The sequence below is a fragment of the Hemicordylus capensis genome, chromosome 4 (assembly GCF_027244095.1).
Source record: "Hemicordylus capensis ecotype Gifberg chromosome 4, rHemCap1.1.pri, whole genome shotgun sequence".
Classification (NCBI taxonomy): Eukaryota; Metazoa; Chordata; class Lepidosauria; order Squamata; family Cordylidae; genus Hemicordylus; species Hemicordylus capensis.
Window position 1 is genome coordinate 3839438 of NC_069660.1, and position 25537 is coordinate 3864974.

The window sequence follows — 25537 nt, forward strand, 5'->3', positions numbered from 1 at the left end:
CACCCCCCTGTGACTAGGGATCTCTAGCAGAGTTTTCAGAATCCCCTCACCAAGCCACAGTTCCCAGGATTCTTTGAGGCAAGCTATGACAGTGAAACTGGTATAAAAGCCAATCTACATTTGAAGTACAAAGCGTTTGGCAGCTCAGCTGTGACACACGCACACCAATGGATACAATGAACAGTGATCAAAATGGCTCGCTAAATTCTGCCCTGCCCACAAACTTTCCATAAGAGGCCCAATTATTTGTGTTTTCTTGAGGTTAGGGCTAAATTAGACGTGATCTTTGTGCAGCTTTCTGGACACGATTTCTCTAATCGCAGTCAGAGATAGCCCCAGATCATGGGAAGAGGGCCCTGGAAGTAGGGGAGGGTCGTTGCTGTTCTTTAGACCCTTTTCCTCCCACCGATGGAACCCCACCCCACAAATAAGCTGCAGAGTGGACAAAAGATTGGTACTAAGACAGCAAAGTTTGCTCCTCACTTACAGATACCACGTCACTCTCTTACTCCACCCAGACACAAAAATCTTGTTATTCATATACGAAATACAGCTGATCTATTGGAAATGCACAAAAACAACAAGGAAAGAAAGAAGCTGGTTACATCAGGGGTTCCTAACCCTGGATCCCCAGATGTTGTTGGACTACAACTCCCATCATCCCCAGCCACAGTGGCCTTTGGCCATTCCCTGTTGCAGGGAAATCAGTAGTGCTTTAATTACGTAGACTGTGGCAATAGCATGCATGTTTGCTTAAACATGTCCAGAGAGGAGAGCTGGTCTGGTGGCAGCAAGCATGACTTGTCCCCTTGGCTAAGCAGGGTCTGCCCTGGTTGCATATGAATGGGAGACTCCATGTGTGAGCACTGGAAGAGATTCCCCTTGGGGGATGGAGCTGCCCTGGGAAGAACATCTAGGTTTCAAGTTCCCTCCCTCCCTGGCAATATCTCCAAGATAGGACTGGGCGAGATTCCTGCCTGCAGCCTTGGAGAAGCCGCTGCCAATCGGCAACACTGAGCTAGACGGACCAAGGGTCTGACTCAGTTAATAGCAACTCCCTATGTTCCTTATGTTCCTGTGTCCAAGCTTCTTTACTGGCTTCCTGTGGGAGTTGAGCATAGGGAGTTGAGCATAGGGATTTATGCAGAGTTCCAGATCTCTTAACTCTTCCACTCAAGCCTAAGTGAAAGCTTAGGCCGACTCCAGGTTACCCAACACCTTCCATCCTTCTCTTCCGCCCAGGGCTGACCTCACTCTTTTCCAAGAACGGCAGCTCAACCAGACAGGCACCGTTGTTGAAGTTCCATAGCTTGATGATCCCATTTTTCAGACTGGTGATCAGCCGCCTCTGTGGCGGGTCAAAGATCATGGCTGTGATTTCCATGGGTTGCCCAGGGGAGGTGGAAAACTCCATTATCTTCTGCCCAGTCAGGATATCCCACACGCAGATGAGCCCATTGTAGCAGCCGCTCACTGCCTGCAGTAGAAAGGGGGCCAGGGGAACTCAACGCCAACAGTTTGACCTGCTCCCTGGAGGTTTTACAGACAGGGCTTCCCCACCCCACCCCACACCCCCAAATCCACTCCTGATTGGGGTGTGCCAGTCCACATATTTGCTGGATTTAACCCGACCTCCCTGCAGGCTATCAGGGACCAGGATAGACAGGGCTTTGTTCTTCTCCGAAGGGAGGCTGCGAACTCTGGCTTAGCCCGAGTTATGTCCTGGGTAAAAAAAATCCTCTATTTCCAGCAGCTTTTGGAAAAAAACTCTGGGGTTCTGCTTTCTCCGAAGATGTTGATGGAGATGTTGATGGCTATGCGAATGGTCCATCTAATCCCTTGAATTAAAATGCCTCAAAACTGCTGCAAAGCAGATTCGCTCTTCAGATATCCCAAGGCATAGAACCATGTGTGAAAAACCTCCGGGTGGTCTTTGTTTGCAGGTTTAAAAAGCAACATGTTTGTTTGCTTAAAACAGTTACATCCCATCTCTATGCTTTTTGAGGGACTCGCAGATTGTCTAAAAGCTTTCCTCCCAGAAAGCAAGTGAAATCCCACCCACTCATTGAGTAACACTGTTTTTCGTGCACAGCCTGCCAAAATACATGACCTTGCATTTATTTCTAGAATGTAATGATCAAGTACATTGCTGTACTTCTGAGAACTCATTCCAAAGCCTAGGGGCTACTGCAGAAGAGGCCCTGCCCCATCCAGAAGAGAGCACCTTCTTCTGCATGATTCCCACCGCATGTTAAGGTCATCGGAAGAGGTCCGTCTCCAGTTATCACTGGTATGTCTGGTGGCGACTCAGAGACGGGCCTTCTCTCTAGCTGCTCCTGGACTGTGGAAGGCGCTCCCTGAAGAAATCCATCATTTGGATGATTTATTGGCCTTCAGGAGAGCCCTCAGAACCTATCTGTTTGTCCTGGCCTTCCAGGGTTTTTAAATGGTTTTAATGTTGTAACCTGGTTTTCCAAGGTTTTTAAACTGTTCTGACTGTTTAATTGTTGTTTCATGGTGCTTTAATTGTTTAATTGTTGTTGTTTTATAATTTCTGTTTTAACTGTTAATTGATTTTAATGGTTTTGTTTTAATTGCAAACTGCCCTGGGCCATTTTGGAAGGATGGTATAGAAGAATTGGAATAAATTAAATAAATAAATAAATAAATAAAATATCCAGCCAAAGGCCTAACCTCTCGGTATGATGCCAGGTGGAGCAGAGTCCTGTGCTTGATGAAGGACGTCTTACTAGGCATGACGGAGAGCTTCTACAGGGAGAAGCTGGCACTCTCCAAAATATGCAGACCTAACCAAGCCATGAATGGTTTTAAAGGAAGTGAGGAGACGCTGCCAAAATGCGCCTTCCCCAAAGGCTTCCCTTATCAGTGGGAAGGATGAACACCTCTTCAGCCATGACCTGGCACCCTTTTAAATATTTGAAAACCATGCACGTTGGCCCTTCATGCCCCTTCTCCCCACCCCCAAGACTGCCCTTTGTTATTTCCTTGGGGCAAAACACCTTCCATCTTCCAGCAAAGCTGCGCACCTGCTTAAAGTTCTTGTTATACAGCGTGCAGCATAGTGGCTGCTCATGCGACTTGATCTCTGCGTCGGAGGACTCTGTACCAAAGAAGATACCAATCTGTAGCAAAATGGGACAGGAAAAGGTGTGAGTCGTCTAGAGACGTTCCCCAAAGTAAATGAGCACCAACTGAGACAGCAGCCATTGTCAAGGCTGCCTGTAGGTAAGAGGCAGCAGCGACTGGTCCTAATGAGCGGGGGGCGTCCAAGGAGGCAGCTCCAACTGCCCCTCTCTCTGCTGCCCCACCCAAGAGCCACACTGCCTGCAGGCTGGCCATTTGTCAGGTAGAGCGGCACAGTTAACTATGCAGCTCCACCTGATGAATGGCTGGCCTGCAGGCAACCCAGGAGAGAGAGAGAGAGGAGCAACCCATGCTGCCTCCTTTGGTGCCCCCTCCCGGCTTATTAGGACAGGCCACTACTGATCACAGAGCTGTGCAGTCGTGTTGGTTCAACAGGCCTGTCGGATCCGATACACTCCGTCGGACATTATGGGAATGAGTCCAGACAGGGCAGCAGGGAACCCCAACTTCTGACATCTCCGACTCTGTTCCCCACTGTCATGTCTGAACTCCGGCAGCCCCGTCCGACCAAGGCCACATCAAAATAAGCAGATGACAAGGACCAGACAGTTTCCCAGAATGGAGGCAGCGGGGTTGTGGAAATATATATTTTGTACTGCTATTCATGAAAATGTCATTTCAGTCGTTTGCAAAAAAAAAAAATGCAAACAAAGGAGCAGTAAAACCCGAGGAGGAGGAGGGAGGGAGGGAGGGATCATATCAGGCTCCCTGTAGCAGACCAGCCAAGAAAAGTTCTGTGCAGAATGAAAAGCTAATTAGTGTGGGGGAGAAAAGGAGTGAGGAGGATTTTGCTACACATGAAATACTTACAGAGCTAAGGTACAGGGGCGTAGCTATAATTGAGCGAAAGGGTTCACAGAACACGGGCCGCCAGCCCCTGAGGGCCCTCCAGCTCCACCCCTCCCTATTTTCTGCATTATCTCCCTCACTCTGCGGGGCTGCCAGAGAGAGGGATGAACACGGGCCCCCTCTCCCCTAGCGACACCCCTGCTAAGGTAACTAATGTTGGTTATTTCCCCGTATTAAAGTTGAGCAAAAAGGCACCTTTCAAAGTGGGGACTCTCTTCTCTTGAGCAGGGGGAGAACAACTAGCCCTATCCAGTTCCTCCCCCCCCTTTTTTTAAATTATTTTTTTTTTAAATTATATCTTCTAGGTACTTCAGCTTTTTATGATTTTCAGTTTTAATTTGATCCTAATGATTATGGTTTTTAATCTGACAACTTTTTTTGTTTGTTTAATCTATTTAGTTTTATTACTTTTAGTGTATCTCGTGTCTATCTTATTGTTGTGAGCTGCCCCGAGCAGAAGTGCACTGGAGGAGGAGGAGGGTATAAATGTTTAAAATAAATAAATAATATCCAGCCCCAGCACAGCACCCCTCCAGTGGCTGCTGCTGGTGTCTCCCTTGTGTTTCTTTTTCGACTGTGAGCCTTTGGGGACAGGGGACAATCTTATTTAGGCATTATTTATTTTTCTATGTAAACCACTTTGTGAACTTTGGTTGACCAATTCGAATCCCTGCCGGTATGTTTCCCAGACTATGGGAAACATATGAATTGGGCTACAGCAATATAGGAAGATGCTGAAAGGCATCATCTCATACTGCGCGGGAGGAGGCAATGGTCAACCCCTCCTGTATTCTACCAAAGACAACCACAGGGCTCTGCGGTCGCCAGGAGTCAACGACATTGACTCGATGGCGCAACTTTACTTTAGTAGTACTAGTAATGAAGGCAAGAAGCCAATCTGTCTACAACTTACTTCGGCTCATGAGACCTTTTTTTTAAATACCCACAATAGTGGGTATTAACTTACCTAACCTACCTCACAGGGTAGTTGTGAGGATAAAGATAACTATGTACACCGCTCTGAGCTCCTCGAAGGAAGAGTGGGATATAAATGTAAATAATAAATAATAATAATAAATAGTCAAGACCCTTAACTGGTCATTCATCATGTGGTTCCTCAGGCAAGAACATGAGAGCAACCTGTTGGGTCAGGCCCAAGGCCTATTTAGTCCAGCATCCTGTTTCCCACAGTGACCTACCAGATGCCCCTGGGAAGCCCAAAGGCAAGAGGTGAGAGCATGCCCTCTCTCCTGCTATTGCTCCCCTGCCTCTGGTATTCAGAGGCACCTTGCCTCTGGGGCTCGAGGTGGCCTATAGCCACCAGACTACTAGCCATTGAGAGACCTGTCTTGCATGAATGTATCTAAGCCCTTCTGAAAGCTATCCAGGCTTTGGGCTGTCACCACATCTTGTGGCAGAGAATTACATCGGTTGATGATGTATTGTGTGAAAAAGTACATCCTTGTGTCAATTCTGGGTAATTTTTCACTTGTCAAAAGCATGAGAATGTTCTTTCACATGATTTATGTATTTATTTAACACATTTGTAGACCGCCCAAAATGCAAGCCTCTTGCTGCAGGAATACTCACACCAATCTGTTCAAGATTGTGTGGCTGGGATGGGAGGGAGGTGACGGTCAGGCCAGCTGAAATCCATCGGGGAGATGAACCGGCCCCCCACCCTGCTGCCCACATGGTTTCATCCAGGCCAGTTCCTGGCCAAGAAGGAGGTTCAGGGGTTGGCCTGGCTCCTGGGGGGCTGGAGGAGCCCCCTGCCTACCAGGCTGCACTGGCTTCTGCTGCTTGTTTGGAGCAGAGGAGAGAGTGGATGGGGCTCCTTTAAACAGTGGAGGCCTCTTAAAGTAGTGAATTCAAGCCATGGGGCCATAGAGGGCCGATGCCTGCATGGTGCGACACTTTTCTGTAGAGCTCCAGTCTGGTGTATGGGCAAGCGGGAAATATTTTGGAGAGCCCTCCCACGACCCCTTGGCGTCAACCCTGGACACCAGACCCAGGTTGTGGGAACCTGGGCCCCAAGTCAAGACCCAGGACTCCCTTGCCTTGCCCTCCGTCTCACAAACCCCCTCACCGTGTATGTGGCACAAACCAAGATATTGCTAGGCTGGTAGTAGCAGACGGCTGAAATGGGCCAGTTCCCCAAGGGGACGTTCCTGCCATGGATCGACTGCAGGCAGAAGTGATCCAGCAGGTCCCAGATGCGGATATTCTGAAGGCGGCAAGAGGGGAAGCAAAGCGTTGAGGGCTGGGGCAATGATGGAACCCAGCACGGCCGCGATCCCTGCAGAAGTAACCAGACAGGCTCAAGAGCTTCCCGTATTCACCCAGAAGCCTGCAGAGGGGAAAAGCAGCCGTGGACGTGCGTGTGCGTGTGAGAGAGAGAGAGGAGTCCTCACAAGTGTGGGGGAGTGCTTCAAAATGCAATGTGGCTAAATCCACTGGTGGCACAGAAGGGGCAAAGTGCATTTATGGGTGGGCGAGCGATGTCCCACATGTTCAAATTCTGAAGCAGAAATGAGGGCCAAGCAACTTATCAGAGGGGATACGTGCTTCCCCTCCTCCCTCCGTCCCCTCTTGGAGCCACCCGTGGCTAAATCCTTACCCCAAAGCCATGTCCTCCAGCTGATTTTCTCCCGTTTGAGTTTTAGAGACTGAAAGTAAATCCCTGTCAGGAGAAAAATTTCTGTCGGGGCAGTGGTTACAGGAGGGAAAGTATTAAGGGCAAAATCTGTTTTGCTCCAGGGTGAATTCAAAGGAGCTCCAGCCCACCCTCAGCAGAAAACATTTGCTGACATACAGACACAGGCACGTGTGCATATCCTCCAACTCTCCCTCTTCCCCAAGGATGGCCATTTTCTTGTACCAAGCAGTATTCCCTCTAATGGGCATTCTCAGATGTTGTTGACTACAGCTCCCATAATCCCCAGCCATAGACCATTGCAGCAGGGGGTGCTGGGCAGTGTAGTAAACAACATCTGGGAATCCCTGTTAGAAAGAACACGGCCTCCAAGGACGCGCCCAACTCTAATCTTCTCTTATTCTAATCTCCACACACTTCCAAGCCCCACCCAGGGGGATGACGAGGAGTCCCCACCCAGACATGCCCTCCCTGTCTCCCCCATCCCCATCAAGCGCCCTACTTTGTCCTTGGAGATGCTGACGATGGTGCTCCTCTTCCCATTGATCATGATGTGGGTGACCGCAGTGGCGTGGCCTTTCATCTGGGTGATGGGGCTACTGGTGACATAGGGGTTCCAGACCTGAATCAGCGGCTCGAATCCCCCCGTCACTGGCAAGAGAGGGGCAGGGGGGAGGTCACATCCCAACATGTCAGCCGAACGGCCAATGCTCCACCACCTTCAGGCAGAGCTTCTCAAACTGGGGTCACCAGATGTTGTTGGCCTTCACCTCCCATAATCCCCAGCCCAGAAGGGCCAATGTGTGTGTTGGGGAGATGCTGCCAGTCAGAACTGACAATATCAGGCTAGCTGCACCAGGGCCAGACTCCACTGGGAGGCAGCTTCATTTCTTTTAAGTAGCGGTTTCTAGGAAAACATACCAAGAATGTTCATGTCGGGGGAGTAGTCAAAGCAGAGGATGCCTTTCCTCAGAACAATCACGGCTGATCTGGGACAAAGAGGAGAGAGAAGGAGGGTGATGAATGCTTACAGGCCTCTGTTTTGTGGGGGGGGGGGCGGCGGGATTTCAAGCTTTGCAGAGAACGGAGTCGGAAAAACATTCACTGAATGCACGACAAATTGCAGAACCGCCACCAGAATGTGTAGACTGAGATCCAGAAGTGCCCATGCAAGAGGAATTGGACCAGATGTCTACAGCAAGTCAGCTAGTCCAGAACGGCCCACCCACCAACCCTTCTGGTGCATCCAGCCAAGGAGGCTCATGCCACCATTCAGTTGCTGGCTATTCAGGCGCCACAGAACTCCCCCCCCCCCCCTGAGCCCATGCTCACGACCGGAGGATGGGCTCAGACGAGGCACGGGGAAGAAGCCACAAAAAGCGGGCCTCCCCACAGACGATCCCATCCATGTTGCTGGGTGGCCAGATCAGCTGTCAGTAGCAGGGAGGGGGCCAGGAGGTTGGGGGGCCCGCAGGCCATAATGCACTGCACAAGTGTGTCATGCACTATGGAGAGCCCCCCCCCCCGCCCGACCTGTGGAGCCAGACTTGTGTGTAGGTGCCACACGAAGCCACATGGCACTGAGCATTTAGCCCACTTTGGGGGCACCCTGGCACCCAAAACCCGGGCTAAGCAGCAGGCTCCCTAAGCAGGCTTGCTGCCGCCAAGGGCCACATGGCTCCTGGTGGTGCAGACATACACACACAAAACTGGACTGGGCTTCCTTAACCCAGCTTTTGGGCATGCATGTAAACAGCTTCCCTGTGTTCAGAACAACCCACTTGTGGGCAAAATGCAGTGCAAGTGCACCCTCTGCTGGCCCATTCTCTGAACTGCAACCATGAGCCATTGGAATACAAAACCAACCTTTTGTATTCCCAACAAAGGGTCTTGTTAGATCTTGGAGTCTAACCCATTTCTTTTGCAGAACACTTCATGGACTGTAGCCCACCACAGCATCTGCTACACGAAATGTGTTTGACTCTAAAGTGCCACAAGAGCTGCTGTTCTTGCTGCGGCAGCAGCTATCGCAGCTCTCCCTCTGGAAGTGCTCAGCATTTATAGAACAGTCTTGAGCACTGATGGCATTTTGTATTGCTCTGCCGATGGATGGAGGGATAGATTCACTGTGATCCATACAACAACCCTGTGCGGTAGTTCAGTAGTTATCCCCATATGGGGAGACTGAGAGAATAGTGGTTTGCCTGCAGACCCATTCACACATCATGTTCGTCACTCGTATGAGCGTATAGTGTACAAAAGTACAGATCTGTGTACACAGGTACAATCATTTACATGATTGTAAATTGATTGAACTCAGGTACAGAACTACACTTCCTATCCGTAGCATGCATATGAAGGGCCTGTATCTAGGTTCACTTTTAAAAACAAGCACAAGTACAGTCATTCACACATATATGAGCGTACTTCTCCATCTGCAAGCTCACTCTCTTAGGGTCAAATTATGCATTCCATTAAGTACAGTACTGGTGGGGGGGAGTGCTTTCCCCCCTAAAAAGTAGCCAGATGCAGGGAGATCTGGATTGGGACCACAGCAAGCAGGAAAGGAGATTGAACCCTTGCCACTGACAGCTATTTGGAGGACAAATAGCAGCTGCAATCCAGATCAGGACTGTGAAAGAGACAATGTGTGAAATCCCCTCTCCTCATCGCTGAAGTCCTGATCTGGATTTCCCCCACCCCACCCCACCCCTGCTGTTTAACAAAACAAACACACCAGCACCCATAGTATGCTTAATGTAACATGCAGTTTGGCCTTTGGCAACTATCGTCCCAGACTTCCCAAGACAATCCTGCAAAGTTTTCCCAACCACTGCATATAGTTTCCTGTGCCCGCCCCTTAGAGCAGGGTAGGAATGCCTTGCTGCAGAGAAGACAACTTTGCTTTGTGGAGGAGGGAGTACAGCTATTGTGCCTACCTCCCTTTAAAAAGCAGGGTGGGGCTAATTCATGTGCTTTCCCATAGAAGCAGGAGGAGAATCTCCTTGATTTCCCACCCCCAAAGGAAGCTTTGTCCGTTTCACCTCTGCTAGCCGCAGGGCAATGAAACCAACTGCCAGGCTCCTCTTATCTCCACCTCCACCACAACAAACTCAGTCAAGCCTCAAAACAAAGTCTGGAGAAGCTGCTTAATTGGGTTCCCTGCTGAGATGCAATGAAGTCATCCTCCAAGACTTGCTTTTAGAGTTTAGTGAGCTGGTTGCCAAGTAGAAGGCAAAATGATTCTTCTTGGTTTCCTTTTCCCATCCTGGATCAGAGCAGAAGCAACCAGCCATGCCCCAAATCCACAGTCCTAGGAAACCCTTTTGTGGGTCTCCCGTAGGTGTGGGAACACACAGAGGCCATTTTCAAAATGTTTGGAGGGAGGGGGTCGAAGAGGAAATGACCACCGCCTGGTTCCTCTCCAGTTTGCTCTTCGGACTTCATAAGCTCCTCTTCACAGAGGGTGCTGCAGTGTGTGCCTTTTATACAGGGTATACCCAGTCCAACTATTTCTGCACATCAGATGGTGCTGGAAGGAATCCAAGAAGGGGGCCAATAAATCCAGAGGCAGAAAATGACTTCTTCTGGATCAGTAGCTCCCTTGCAGCACCATGCAGGCAGTGGAGTCAGGACAATACTCTCCCACACCTGTAAGCCAACCACGCAGAGTTGGATGATGATATCTACTACATCCAGCTTAAAAGGCCCCACAGCATTCCACAATGGGTCTGACGTCCCGCCAGTGCTTCACTCACCCCACCTCACCACACTGCTCACCCTTACAGCAGCAATCTTCTGAAGAGGTGAATGCTGCCTGTCACTGTGATGGAAGGCATTTATCTAAATAATAGGAACATAGGAAGCTGCCATAGACTGAGTCAGACCCTTGGTCCATCTAGCTCAGTATTGTTTTCACAGACTGTCAGTGGCTTCTCCAAGGCTGTAGGTGGGAGTCTCTCTCAGCCCTATTCTTGGAGATGCTGTCAGGGAGGGAACTTGAGACCTTCTGCTCTTCCCAGGGGAAGAGGCAGGAGTTCTGAACGCTGGATCCCCAAACAATGCCAGACTACAGCTCCCTGATGGGAAGGGTAAACAACAAGGTTGGAAACCTGGCGTCATGCTATTTGTTTTTGGTAAACACAGACACACTTGTGTTATTCTTTCAGTCGGACACATCCAGCTCACTTCGGACTTTCAGTTTGTAATGCCCAATTCATTTTGAGGTCTCATTCATTCACTCACACACAATTTTATTTATTCATTTTTCTTTTACAGTTTTTGCTGCCTTACAACCATAGATCTGCTGCACAGCCACATCTTCTTGAGGAAGAATTTTTTTTATTTACCAAGGCTGACTCCTTTTGGTTTCTTCCTGCAGATGGGAGCCCTGTGCCAAATGCTGGGTGTATATTCTAGGCCTGGAGGTCATTTTCCAGTCTCTTGCCCATCCTAAGAGTTTCCAAACATGTCCTCGGGCACTTGATTGCCCAGAGCCCTTGCAGGCACTGGGTTTGTCACTTGAAAGGCTTTCTGGGAAATTGCCATGTAGGTGATACAGCCTCTATCTCACATCCCTGACATACCTTTACCGTGATAAATACCTCTTTTGAAGGTCTGGCCCAATTTCCCTCTTGCTGGGGGAATAGTTGAGTTCTGAAGCTTTTAACCCCTTAATGTAGGATTGCTCAAAGGAGGTTGGACCACCACTGCCTTCATCCTCAGTCATTGTAGCTGGAGACAATAGGAGTTGTGGTCCAACCACATCTGGGGACCCAGCTTTGAAAAGCCCTGCTTTAATGTTTGATTTACGGAGTGGAAAGGGAAAGGCCTCTCTTACTGGGTTTTACCAATGTTATGCAGCGGAAGAGACGTCAGTGCCATGGCGCTTTTTTCAGCCGGTGTGCAGGAGGCAACGACATTGAGCTGGGGGATATACATGATCTGCTGACACCAGTCCCCGTGCAAAGCCTGAAGAGGAGGAAGAAGGAGAGGAGGGACTTTGTAAGAACAAAGGCTGCAGGGGTGGCAACCTGTGCAGGGAGCAAGGTGAGAAGTATTCCGTCTCCATGCAAGCCAACTTTTGGAAATCCAAAGAGAGGATTGGGTCACTCTACCTGACTAGCACAGTGCAGTGCTTAGAGTGCTGGACTAGGACCGGGGAGACCCGACTCCGAATCCCCATTCAACCATGAACCTCTCTGGGTGACTCTGGGCCAGTCATTCAGACTTAACCTACCTCACAGGGTTGTTGTGAGGATAAAAATAGCCGTGTACACCTCTCTGAGCTCCTCAGAGGAAGAGTGGGATAAAAGTGTAAGAATAAATAAATTAAAATAAAATAAAGTATCAATCCTCTTAGGAAGAACCTGAGGCATGCAACAGAATGCAGAATAAAATATTTAGCTTAATATTTTAATTGTGTCATTTTTACAATCTTGTTTTTAAATTCTGCTATAAACCACCTTGAGATGTTTTTAATTAAAGGCGGTATATCAATGTAACAATAAATAAAATAAAAAATAAATAAATAAGAATGTGCAATAGAATGAGGTGTCAGCAAGGAAAAACTCAAAAGCTCTCGTGTTGTTTTTTAAACTCTCTACAAAATGAAAACTAGCAAATCAGAGCAAAAGTTTCCATTTGCTGGGCTAGTTTGAGTATTTATTTATTTATAAATAAAAAATAAATAAATGTTTTTATTTATTTTATTTATTATTGATGGGCTAGTTTTTACAGTATTTATTTATTTCTACATAGGTCAACATGTAGCTAAATAGGTCAACCTCTCTGCTAACTTGGCAAAGAGGCACCTTTTAACGTGGTGACTCTCTTTATTTAGCAGGGAGAAAGTAACTGGCCCTATCCACCACCAGCACAGGACCTCCAATGACTGTTGCTGGTGTCTATCTTGTGTTTCTTTTTAGATTGTGAGCCCTTTGGGGACAGGGATCCATCTTATTTATTTATTATTTCTCTGTGTAAACCGCCCTGAGCCATTTTTGAGAAGGGCGGTATGAAAATTGAATAAATAAATAAAAATAAAAAAGCATTCAAAATGAGGTTTCCCCCAGCCACCTTGTGGAGGAATACCTGTCTATCCCACCGCTTGCCACCACGAGACCCTGACAATTACTAGTTTAACTGCTGCCACCAAGTAGACCTTTGTGCTTTGGGCTGAGTCTACCACAACAGCCTTTCAAACTTCTGTTGCAAACACAAACTTTGGTAGAGTGATAAGACCCATAGGCGTGGGGTGGAGTAAACAGAAGCTACATTTAAAATAAATAAATAAAGATAAACAAATAATTTTACTTTGCAAATAGTTCAATTTTAAATCAAAAGTTGCTTCACAAGTTTAATTAAAAAAAACCATTAACCAAAAGATCATAAAGAACAAACAAAATGTGGTCAAAAACACACCCACTGACCTGACTCTCACTGAGCCCTAACTTTGGGTCCTTGATGAACACCTTTAGCAATTCTGGCTTTTCCTCAATTCTGCCTCAGGTTCTGTTCTTTTCCAGTTCTGTGTGATTTCAGCTCTGCATAGATTACATCTCTCTGCCAGTGATTTTAACAGATCTCTGCCAGAAATCCTTCAGTTCTGTAGTCTCTCTCCAGACTCCAGCTTCACTTCAACTCTTTTTTCTTGGCCATCTCTCAAAGCTTCCAAACCCAACCAACCTGCCTCACTGAACACACCCCACACAGTGCTCTAACAGTTTTTTAAACAACCCAATCTGTGTAACACAAAGTTGCCTCCATTTTCCAAAACTTCCCTTCCCTCCAAAACCAAACTGTCAAACTGATATTCTCAAAGTAAAATTATGTTACTGCAGGCATGGACTCTTGACCCTGCCAGCATTCTTTACAACATACATGGGCACTCTACAAGCATTTTTACATGGAAATCCTATTTACAATAGTGAAGTAGTTTGGGAATATCCATTCAATTCAGAATATAATACAAATCACTTCACACACCTACTCTCTGAAGTCTTCATTCTACCACTTCAGGACTCTGCCATCTCGTTTTGGCTGAATCCATGAGCCAGCATAGCGGTTAGAGTGTAGGACTAGGACCGGGGAGACCCAAGTTTGAATCCCCATTCAACCATAAAACTCACTGAGTGACTTTGGGCCAGTCATGTATCTCTCAGCCTAACCTACCTCACAGGGTTGTTGTGAGGCTAAACATAACCATGTACTCTGAGCTTCTCAGAGGAAAAGTGGGATATTAATGTTTTAAAAAATTATCTTTTTAAAATGGGAGTTGGAGCCCAAACAAAAGAGAACCATCCCTCTTTTTCTGCTGCTCACAATGAGTGCTGGCATCCCAGTTCCACCCAATCGGTTTTCCAACTATGTTGTGCCATCCAGGATCTTCAGTCGGCTAACTTGACCAGCAGGGCCAATGTGAGGAGCAGGGACTTGGGACAGTTGGATGCCTCCAGGGACCAATGCATACTCAGCTGGACTCAGCCTTTGTGTGTGTGCTATGGACAGAGGATTCCACAGGTAAATTGGGGCTGGGGATGATGTGAGTTGTAGTCCAACCACATCCAGACTTGGGAACCCCTGCTCTAGAGTTAGGCTGATGTTCTGTCTGGTGCCCTCTTGGGAATCTCTGCTCCAAACCAAGCAAGTTCATTGCAAGACTCACAGACACGGTGAAATTCCTGTATAGCGGGGTCTTTCCTTTCATCAGGATTTGCACAGGCACTCTGGCTAAGCCACCTGGAAGGAGAAGGCCAAAGGTGTCCATTGTGGGTCAGCAAATTCCAACTCCTCCAAAACAGCATTAATTAAATAGTGGGTCATTTCCCAGCCCTTTGATGGCATTCCGCACGGTTGCTTAAGGCAGCGGCCTCACTCTGCTGGGCAGGAAGGTTGCCCAATGCCCGTTCCCTGCCCCACTGTACCATACCCAGCCTTGGGCTCACCTATGTAGCTGCGGACGTTGAAAAGTCCGTTCGTCATAACATCCGTCGAGGTGAAGATCAGCACGTTCCCCTTCACGTCCCCAACACAGAACACCCCTTTCAATCCATCTGTCCTAGTTCAAGTAGGAAGAGAAGAAGGGAAATAGCCCCCTAGACCCTGTAGCCACTGGCCAAGTTGAAACCTGGCCTAGCTTGGAAGCCAGCCTGGAAGCCACAGACAGAAGAACAGCTGCCTCTTTGCTTCACAGTTGGGACTAGGAGACAAATCCCCTCCTGGGTGAGGGAGCGCAGCACCGCAGTGGCAGAGGAGCTGCTTGGCATGCAGGGGGCCCCAATCCAGGCAATAACAGCTGTGGCTGGGAGTGAGGGCAGTTGAAGTCCAGCTACAGCTGGTCTTGTGGTAGCAAGCAGGACTTGTCCCCTTAAGCTAAGCAGGACCCACCCTGGTTACATATGAAAGGGAGACTAGAAGTGTGAGCTCTGTAAGATATTCCCCTTGTGGGATGGAGCCGCTCTGGGAAGAGCATCTAGGCTCCAAGTTCCTTCCCTGGCATCTCCAAGAGAGGGCTGAGAGAGATTCCTGCTTGCAACCTTGGAGAAGCTGCTGCCAGTCTGTGTAGACAATACTGAGCGAGATGGACCAGTGATCTGACTCAGTATATGGCAGCTCCTTATGTTCCTAACATCTGGGGACATAGGAAGCTGCCGTATACCGAGTCAGACCCTTGGTCCATCTAGCTCAGTATTGTCTTAACAGACTGGCAGCGGCTTCTCCAAGGTTGCAGGCAGGAATCTCTCTCAGCCCTATCTTAGAGATGCTGCCAGGGAAGGAACTGGGAACCTTCTGCTCTTCCCAGAGCGGCCCCATCCCCTGAGGGGAATATCTTACAATGCTCACACTTCTAGTCTCCCATTCATATCAGGGCAGACCCTGCTTGGCTCAGGGGACAAGTCATGCTAGCTACCACAAGACCAGCTCTCCTCTCCCTAAACTTAAGAAGCCCTGAATTAAGGAATGTGTTTCCATAAAACATTGTAATGGCCATGAACTTAGAGATGGCTTTAAAGGGGCTTAGGCAAAAGCACGGAGGATGCTGGGCATATCAACAGCTCTTATTCATGGTACCTAGAAGGAACATCCACATGCTGAACAACAGGAGAGAGTGGATAAAGAAGGCTGTTGCCTCCACACTCTGTCAGGATGGCTAAGCTGGACTGCACAACTGGGGAGGGCTAACTGTCCCTGGTCTCCAGCTTCCCCAGCACCTGAGGAACTGCAGGCAGTGGGGAGGGGGGAGAGAGAGAGAGAGAGACGGAGAGAGAGAGAGGAGTGCATAGCCCACATGCCTGTTGACATACCAGTAATCCATGGCTGTGACACACCCATCGAGGTCCACGAGGGTAAAGAGCCGGTCACATTTGTTACCACCGATATCAAAGAACTCTGCGGAAAACCAGAAAAGACACCATAGGGATTGCAGAAACACGACTTGATTCCTCACAGCAGCTGCACATGTGTAAGCCAGATTCCACTGAAATGCGTTAGGAGGAGAGTAGCAGAGCTACAGCCCCTGGCATCTGCTCATCCCCACGTACCCCATATGGCTAGGGAGGGCCTTTGTCCGAGAGCCTGGAGAAAAGCTGCCAGGCTGCAGAGATGGGTTGCACTGAACTGCCAGTCAATACAGACCGACAGTGGATGGCCCAGTTCAATAGTTTCAGACACTGTGATCTGAGAAGCTCGTGGAAGTTCCAATGGTGGAGTTTCACCTCTGATGTAAATTTTCTTCCCACAAAAGCAGCTTTGGGGAGGGATTTGCATCCCGGTCCAACTTTTTTCTCCCATACCACAGCTCTGATACAAATCCTTCCTCCAAAAAAGAAAAAAGAAAAGAAATGCTGCTATCAGCATTATATGCCCATAAGTTTTCCCCTCTGACTAACAGAGCTCTCCTTCAGGGCACAACAATATGCAAAATACACCAGTTAGAATAATAAGGAATAGATATAAAATCAGAAGGACTATATGAAGCTAAATAGACATATCGCAGAAATTAGAAGAGAGATAATTATAACCTTATAAAATAGAAATAAGATAAAACCTCTCGTACAAGGGCAAAAAAGCTAATGCTAAATAACTATCTTGTTTCTATTTGTTTTCCAACATAGGAAGCGGTCTTATACAGAGTCAGGCCCTTGGTCCACCTAGCCCAGTATTGTTAACACTGACTGGCAGCAGCTCTCCAAGGTCTCATGCTCAGAGGTCTTCCCCAGCCCTACTTGGAGATGCCAGAAACTGAACATGGGTCCTTCCGTATGCAAAGCAGATACTCCATCACTGAGCTACAGCCCCTTAGGAACATAGGAAGCTGCTATATACTGAGTCAGACCATTGGTCTATCTAGCTCAGTATTGTCTACGCAGACTGGCAGAGGCATCTCCAAGGCTGCAGGCAGGCACCTCTCTCAGCCTTGTCTTGGAGATGCCAGAGAGAGAACATGGGACCTTCTGCATGCACATGCTCTTCCCAGAGTGGCCTCCCATCCCCTCAGGGGAATATCTTACAATGTTCAAATGTAGTCTCCCATTCAAAAGCAAACCAGGTCAGACCCTGCTTAGCAAAGGGACCCATTCATGTTTGCTACCACAAAACTAGTTCTCGCATAGGCCCTTCCCCTAGAAGTGGGAGGTAAGGGTGACAGCATGGGTTAGGCAAAAATGTTTCACAGCAGATCTATCCATGAGGATTCACAGCTGGCAAAAAAGCACAGGACCTTATGTGAAGCCTTAGGGCACTGTTTACTTCACAAGAAGAGAGTGCCCCAAAGCATGTGCAAAGGGCTTTCAATCCAGGTCCCTACCAAGTAACCACACACTCCACACCACCACCACACAGCCTGAGTCTGGGATTATATGGGAAAGGACTCCCAGCCGGAGAGTACAACTTCCAGGAATCTAGAGGCCAACTTCTCTTCTGTGATGAATGAGGCACTCCAAAGGGTCTCCAGCCGAATTCCTCCCCCAAGCCCATCCCTGGGAATGACATGAAGGGTCCTCTTGCCGCCTTGCGAATGGGACAACCACCCCCACCCCACCACGCCGCCCACCAGGCAGCTGCAGCGCTTACCGATATCCTGGTCGGTCGAGGCAACGGCCAACAAGTTGATGTTGGGCAGGCACAGCATGTCCATCGCCCAGAGCTTCAGACTGTGGCGCCGCTTGGTCTGGTCGAGCTGCAGAGGGACGGGGGAGACCCATGGACATCCCTTGGTGGCCAAGTTGTGTCACACACCCACATCTCTCCGGCCTCTTCATCACACTGGTTCAGAAGGCAGCTAACAATGCAACAAGACCACCAAACCAGGAGCCAGCAGCCTCGGCTCTCCAGTTGTTGTTGGAATCCAACTCCCATCATCCCCAGGCACAATAAACTGTGGCTGGGGTGATGGGAGTTGTAGTTCAACAACAGCTGGAGAGCCAAGGCTGCAGGGCCCGCCACAGAACAATAAAGTGGGAGCAGGTAAAACAATCAGAATGAACAGAGGCAAGAAATGGCGGCAGCTTGAAAGCCAGACTGGGTGTTGTGAAGAAGCTCTGTGACTCTGGGAGCGCCCAGTGGCTTGTTCTTCTACCAGACCATCCTTGCACCCATGAACGTTCCACTCCACAGCCAGCAGCAAGGCATCTGTAGGACGGCCACGGCTCAGAGGGAAAGGGTTAGAGCCTCCCGTTCTCCTGCACCACAATCCTGACCCAAAGCACACACACACCCCACCAATGGATGCTTTTTACTTCCGGCCGTTGGCTACCCGTTCCCAAGAGTTGCTGAGACCGAGTGCCACTGAGTCAAATGGCTAAGGCAGGACTGCCCAAACCTGGGTCCTGAACTGTTGCATGCACTACAACACCCATCATCCCTAGGCACAATGGCCAAATCTGGGGACCCAGACATTCATGCCCGAGAGGGTCCCTTTCCTTCTGGAGAGTGCCGATCTCCGCAGAGGCTTCTTCCAGCCGCAAACGGAGGCAGCTTTAGTGCTCTCTGCTGCAGGAGTCTGCTGTGGCAGCTCATCCGGACAAACCAGGAGGGCACCAAAGGAGGCCGCTCGGGTTGCTCTTCTTTCTCCAGCCTGAGAGCCGTGCTGTTTGCAGGCTGACCATCCGCCAGGTTAACCACACAGCTCTACCTGACAAATGGCCAGCTTGCAGGCCGCGTAGCTCCGGGGTGGGGCAGGGAAGAGAGGAGCCGCCTGAGCTGCTGCCAGGAAGCAGAGGCAGCTGTGCTTCCTTTGGCGTCCTCCTAGCTCTTTGAGACAAGCTGCTGTAGTTGGACTGCAAATCCCATTATCCCCAGCTGCCATACATTGTGGCTGGGAATGATGGGAGTTGTAGTCCAACAGCTGGAGAGCCTCTGCTTGGCCGCCCCTGCTCCAGACCCTGAAGTACAGGTGAGCCTTTTTTGATGCATCTCTAAATATAAAGAACACCTGGAGCAATTAGGATATTCTAATCTCCACCCCCTGCATGATCTTCTTGGAAGAAGAAGAGGCACTGCCGCCCCTGACCCTTTCCTCCCCACCCCCCAACCTGGAATGAATTACAGCTACAGCAAGAGGCTCTCTAGAGTATGGAGGCAGCGGCAGGCATGAGCCCAGTTCTCGCATCTGCTTGAAAAGGAGAAGAGGTTGCTGGAGCCCCCAGGGCCCCCTTTCCAGGGAGGACCCAGAGGAGGCACCGCCCTCCTCCTCCTCCCCCCCCCCACCCATCTGGGTGCAGCTGACCAAGCCACCTACATAAACTGTCCGAAGCATTTTGAAGGAGTCGCTCCAGTAGTGCAGGATCCCATCCCTGCTCACACTGAGGAACCGCCCAGGCGGGGACCGGCTGGCACTTTTCCTAGGTCTCTCCGTATTTGTCCTGCTCTGGTTTGGGAAAAACTGGATCTTGACAATTTCCTCAGAGTGAGCCCTGGAGCAGGAAGAGGAGGAGAAGTGAGGCAGGGCGATCCACAAACACTGAGCTTCTTTCTCAGGCCACTCCAACTTTTAGAAAAGTTGTCTGAGCTGAACTAAATCCGTAGCCTAAATGTTTTTTGACAGGGGCAGCGGCACACACACAAAAGGTGGGCAGGGGGCAGGTTTCCCATCTTCCAGTACATTACAATATAGCAGTTTAAAAATTGTTTGTAAAAACTTTGGAGGGGCAGTTAAATTAGGAGGGTTGGCCCACTCTAGGCCTTGCCCCACCCACCAAGGTACAGGTCCGGAGACTGAACATTATCCTCTTCAAGGCTGAGCTGGGCTCTCCACTGAGGCAGGGATTCAAGAGCAATGTGGATGTCAGCAGCTCCAAGGGCCAAGGATTCAGCACCTCGGCTAGCTCTGGGGACAGCGACACACAAGCAGTGTTGCTCCAGAGGCTTCTTGGAGTAGGCTGCCAGTTATTGTGGCTGCTGCTCCGGTCGAGTAAAGTGGCCCCTAGGGAAACCTTTGCTCCTTAAAGGAGCCTTGCCCAATTTTAAAAAACATTTACACACCAGCTGTGGCAGCACTGGGAGGCCTCTATTAGGACTGGCCGGTCCTTGGGGGACTTGTCCAACAGCAGTGTTGCTATGCTCAGGGGAAGTGGGCAGTGCATTGTTTCATGCAGAAACACGGGGATTTGCAGATCAGCCAAGCAAGAGATGTGGCTGGCATTCCTTGCTCCTGGAGACAGGGGACGGCCATTGATGTCTGAATCTCAGTTGTGCAAGCTGGCCCCCAAAAAGCGTGTGGAACTGTATGGCACCCACCACCTTAGCTTCACCCTCCCCTCCTCCTCACAGCGTGACGGATCAAACCGGGCCTCTCACACTGGGACAGGCTTCATAGTCGCCTGGAACTCAGGAAGCAGCTGACTCTTCAGCATGTCGTCCTTCCCTCGGTATTCACGTAGCATGTAATTCAGATATTCTTCCTGGAAGTGGGGGTGGGGTGGGAATTTCTTGTTATTCTCATACCATCTCTTTGCATGGCACTTCACAAAATGCAAGAGGACAGGTCCCCGCCCCAAGGGGCTTACAGACTACAAGTCAACACAGGGGAGACAACCAAGGGAGGAAAATGGAGGACAGACAGGCAATTACCCATGAAAAGGCTGACTTGTGGGAAGGAGAGGAGGTGGAGAGCAGAGAACTATTTATTCTGTTTTGCAGATCCAAGACCTGGGTGGGGCAGGGATGCACTTCTCAAGGTGGTGAGCAGGGAGAATACACCAACTGGAGCAAGATTAACAGGTGAAGTGAGGTACTCCCCTGATCAGTAGGACTTAAATTGAGTAATGCATCTGGGGATGATGGGACTTGTAGTCCAACAACAGCTAAAGAGCCTCCAGTTGGGCGCCCTGCTTCATAGAGACCAGCTCATAGAGCTAATAATCTAAATCATCAGCTCAAGAGAAGAAAGGATTTCCCTGTTTTGTAAAGCAAAGATGCAACTGCGTAACCCACCTCTAAGTCTGGGAATGTGGTGGAAAGGGGCTTGAACTATATATATATATATATATACACCCACATATATTAGAAAGTTACCCAGTCGACAGAGCCATCACAGTTGGTGTCGACCTTCATGAAAATGACATCAACGTCTTCATCAGAAATATCCCCCATGATCTTCTTCATTGCCTTCCGGAATTCCTCCATATCCAATCCTAAAAGGCAATGAAATGTAGGCACTGAAAGGGCCACTTCCAGGCACAGGAATGGAGCATTGGGGAGCTGAGAACAGACCCAAGGACAGGCACTTTTCAACCCAGGACACTCATTACAGGGAATCCAGTGTCAGCTGCAAGCACCAGTGTGGCTGAAGAACCCCACAGATCCGGCCTGTCAGGGGTGTGGTCCCTCTCAGATTGCGATCCTCACAAAAAGCAAGCACCTGACATGATGTGGGAGAAGAAGCAGTGCCAAGACCTCTTCTGGTCTATGCTATGCAGCACCCCCTCATTTACAACACACAGGAGAATCAGCCCCAAATAGCTGAAGAGGGGGTTTCAGTATGTATCTAGGAAGGCTTTAGGATGATGATGCGGGGGAGGCTGTTGTCCTCTTTTGCTTCTGACCAGCCTTTCAGGAGGGTGGAAGACCAGTGCCTCAACAATAACAGATGCACCGAAAAGGCCACATGGTGGCGCTCAAGAGAATCGCCCACAGAAATGCACTTGCCCCCTCAGAAGTGACCTTCACTGCACACCCAGACTCCGCCCCTGACCCCGCCACTTATCACAGCCCAAGAGCCAATGGTCTGAGGGCAAAAAGGAGGTTATGCTGAGGGTCCCCAGCTCAGTGGCAAAGCACCTGCTTTCCATGCAAAGGGTCCCAGGTGCAATTCCTGGCATCGTCTCCGGTTTAAAAAGTTCTTAATCAGCCAGGCTGGGAAAGCTGCTATCAGTCAGAGTGGATGGCCCTGAGCTAGGCAGACCCACTGGTAGGGATGTGCACGGTCCGGAGAAGTCCGGACCGGCACCGAAGGGGGGCCTTGTTTTTAGGGCGGGGAGGGCTTGCTTAGCCCTCCCGCCTCCTTGCCCCCACCAGCGCCCGTATTTAACATTATAGGGGCGCTGGAAACCAGCCGCCCCCCCCCGCCGCCGCCACCACCGCCGCCGCCGCGAAATCACTCTTAAAAACATCCAGCCCTCCCTCCCTCCCAGCTAGCTGCCCGCCCGCCCCCCCACCCCCCCACCCACCCACCCAGTCGCTCACCCGGTCGGTAGATACTAAGCGAGAGGAGCTCCGGCACAGAGCTCCTCTCGCTAGGAAGGCCTCCGGGAGAATGGTGGCTTGCGCGCGCATGCGCGCGCCGCAAACCACGCCGTTCTCCGGAGGCCCGGTCTACCCGCCGGGAAAGGGCCGGGTAGACCGGGCCTCCGATCGCTGGGTAGACCGGGCCTCCGGCGATCGGAGGCCCGGTCTACCCAGCGATCGGAGGCCCGGTCTACCTGGCTCTTTCCCGGCGGGTAGACCGGGCCTCCGGAGAACGGCGTGGTTTGCGGCGCGCGCATGCGCGCGCGCGCAAGCCACCATTCTCCCGGAGGCCTTCCTAGCGAGAGGAGCTCTGTGCCGGAGCTCCTCTCGCTTAGTATCTACCGACCGGGTGAGCGACTGGGTGAGCGACTGGGTGGGTGGGGGGGCGGGCGGGCAGCTAGCTGGGAGGGAGGGAGGGCTGGATGTTTTTAAGAGTGATTTCGCGGCGGCGGCGGTGGTGGCGGCGGGGGGGGGCGGCTGTTTTCCAGCGCCCCTATAATGTTAAATACGGGCGCTGGCGGGGGCAAGGAGGCGGGAGGGCTAAGCAAGCCCTCCCCGCCCTTAAAGATATACCCCCCACCCGGACCCGAACCAGCCCAGTCCGAACCGGTCCGGCAGTTCGGCCATTCTTTGGAATGGCCGCCGGACCGGTTCGGGCACACCACTACCCACTGGTCTGATCCTGTGGGCTCTTCCAGTCAACAGTCAATGGAGGGATCTGCAAAGCTTCCATGCAAGTGCTTAATGCCATCTTCCTCACAGTCCACACGCTCACGTAAGCTTCCACACACCCTCCCAATGCAATCTTACTCTCTGGCCACACACCGAGCAGGGAGTTGGCGCAATTTTCACAGCACCACCTGCTGGCCAGCTCTGGCATTCTGAGAACATAGAAAACTGTTTATACTGAATCAAACCATCAGTCCATCTAGCTCAGTACTGTCCACACTGACTGACAGCAGCAGTCTAAGGTTGCAGGCAGGGGTTAAGGCAATGTAGATCGTCTACCACTGAGCTGCACCCCCATGCCCACTACTTTTGTGGTAACTGGGGAAAGGGACAGGTTCTTCTCAGAATGCAAGAGCTGGTGGTAGGTGGCACTGCAAACATCACACAAGGTCCCTGCTCAGCATGGGGCATGCCGGGAAGGAGCATGAAAATCTACATGAGCCTGTGGACAACGAGTAAGACAGCACTTGTGTAGTGATCAGTCACTGAACAGCCCCTCCTTTCCCCGAAAGAGTGAACTGGAAGTGAAGTGTGAACCCTGTCCTGACTGACTGGCGGTGACCTCTAGGGATCAGCCACTCAGCACATGGTGGGTGGGACCTAGAGGGCCATGAGGCAGGAAGAGAGAGTTCTTTGTTCAGATTCAGAAGCAGCTAGGCTGGAGGAGAGAGCAGGACATGCAACCAAGGGAAATGGCTGCAAAAGGGATGGCTGCAACCCTTGGAAGATAGAACTGCAAGGGCTTGAATTCTCAATCCCGGAATTTGGGTTGAGTTCAAGGGAGAAGGAAGCCAGGGCTTTCTGGCTTCTGGAAATTTAGCCTAGGGAACTGTTTGCTAGTCAGTTTGCATCAGAAACATATTTTTTGTTTTTGTGTGCCTTGCATATCTTTACAACTGTTTTGTGGTTTTATCTGTAATGCAAGTAAGCTAAGAAACGCAGAGCATGCGCCATTCCAACAGGGCATTGGAAAAGACTAATTTTTTAAAAGTGCTTTTGGATTTTCCTACCTCCCTGTTCTTTGCAACTATGGGTGCTCTTTGGAGGTAATCTTGTAACCTACTGAGTGTTCCTTTTATCTGTAACTAAAAGCTGAGAAAGCCTCAGATGGAAACAGGCTGTAGTATTTTGAATAAAGTTTTTTTCCTTTTCTTTTGCTCTTTGCAACTTTAAAAAGCCTCTCTGGGTGGATTTTTAATACAGGAAAGGTGGGTCTGGGAAAGGGCTTGCTCTGATGCAACACGTCTCAAGTTTGGTTGCCCAGCAACTCTACCAAGTTTTCTCACCAAATGTAAGCCTGCATATGGAGGTTTTTGTGTACTTTTCCAATAGTAAAGAAGAAGAGTGTTTCCCTGGAAATTAACCCAAGCCAGGGGGGAATGAGCTCTTGATAAGTGGGTGTGGTGGCAACATACTATCTACCTGGAAGGTTTGGGGGAGCAGTCTTTGTGAATGAAAGCAAGAGGGGATGATTCAGCATTTTTCTTCCCCTCACGTGAGCTTGCTCTAAGACAAAGGCTGGGTTAAATCCGCTACAGCTTGGAACCTGTGCTTTGCACATGTCACATTCTATTGTCATCTGGAAGAGCCCCAAATCTGACAGCTTTGCATAGCGTAGTTTAACTTGTGGTCACATGCTCAACGTTAACATGCTGGTTTGCCTTTGACTCATTCTCTTTGCCCCATTTGTGGGTTTCTGGACATAAATCCATCAGTGCTAAGAGGAAAGGGAGGATTTGGTCCATGCTATGCATCCAGGGAGGCCTCACTAAGAGCTTAGTACCATCTGTGCCAGGGTGCTACTGCCCTCCCCCACAAGGACTTTTCCTGGACCTCTCTACTAAGCAGAATGGACAGGGCCGCCCAGTGAACCATGCATCGCCTGCCTATCCTCCAATGTCTATTGAAAACTATGCAGATCAATCAAAGCTCCCAGCCTGCTTTATAGAGATGCTATAAGAGAAAAGGAGAAGAAGGAGCCCACCATGGGGTCAGGACAGGAAGAGAGTCAGCCCCTCACCTCCTCCTCCATCAATGTCCGCTTCACGGAACATATGCTCCAGTTTCCGCAAGTGGTCATAATTGATCAGATCCTCCACCTGCTTGGAGCGAGCCTCGTCGTAGGAGTCGGCCATCTTCATCAGGTACTTGTGTGAGGAGCACAGGCGGCCGGCCTTGCTTAGAAGCCCAGGAAGCTTGGCATGAATCTGGGGCTAGGAGAGACAAAGCATCAGGCCAGGGGGGCCATCCCCAAACATTCCTCTATTTATATTGCTTCATAGCCCCACTCCCTGGAGAAGTGGTAGGATAGAAACACAGGAAGTTCCTTCTAGGAGGCAGATCACTGGTCCATCTAGCTCAGTATTGTCTACACCAGGCTTGCTCAACTTCAGCCCTCCTGCAGATGTTGGC

General features: G+C 50.0%; 1 protein-coding gene across 2 annotated transcripts in view; it reads right to left on the reverse strand.

Moving 5' to 3' along the window:
• Window positions 1–25537, reverse strand: part of EFCAB8 (EF-hand calcium binding domain 8) — a 55035-nt gene that overhangs the window by 20207 nt on the left and 9291 nt on the right. For both annotated transcript variants that reach the window (XM_053242955.1, XM_053242956.1), the window contains exons 3-17: window positions 25146–25338; window positions 21185–21303; window positions 20468–20571; window positions 19410–19584; window positions 17744–17849; window positions 15976–16060; window positions 14617–14729; window positions 14337–14410; window positions 11511–11641; window positions 7592–7659; window positions 7173–7321; window positions 6104–6241; window positions 3048–3143; window positions 1250–1477; window positions 488–558 (exon numbers count right to left, since the gene is read on the reverse strand). In XM_053242955.1, the coding sequence (XP_053098930.1) occupies window positions 488–558; window positions 1250–1477; window positions 3048–3143; window positions 6104–6241; window positions 7173–7321; window positions 7592–7659; window positions 11511–11641; window positions 14337–14410; window positions 14617–14729; window positions 15976–16060; window positions 17744–17849; window positions 19410–19584; window positions 20468–20571; window positions 21185–21303; window positions 25146–25338 (1850 nt within the window). The remainder of the gene's footprint in view (window positions 1–487; window positions 559–1249; window positions 1478–3047; window positions 3144–6103; window positions 6242–7172; window positions 7322–7591; window positions 7660–11510; window positions 11642–14336; window positions 14411–14616; window positions 14730–15975; window positions 16061–17743; window positions 17850–19409; window positions 19585–20467; window positions 20572–21184; window positions 21304–25145; window positions 25339–25537) is intronic.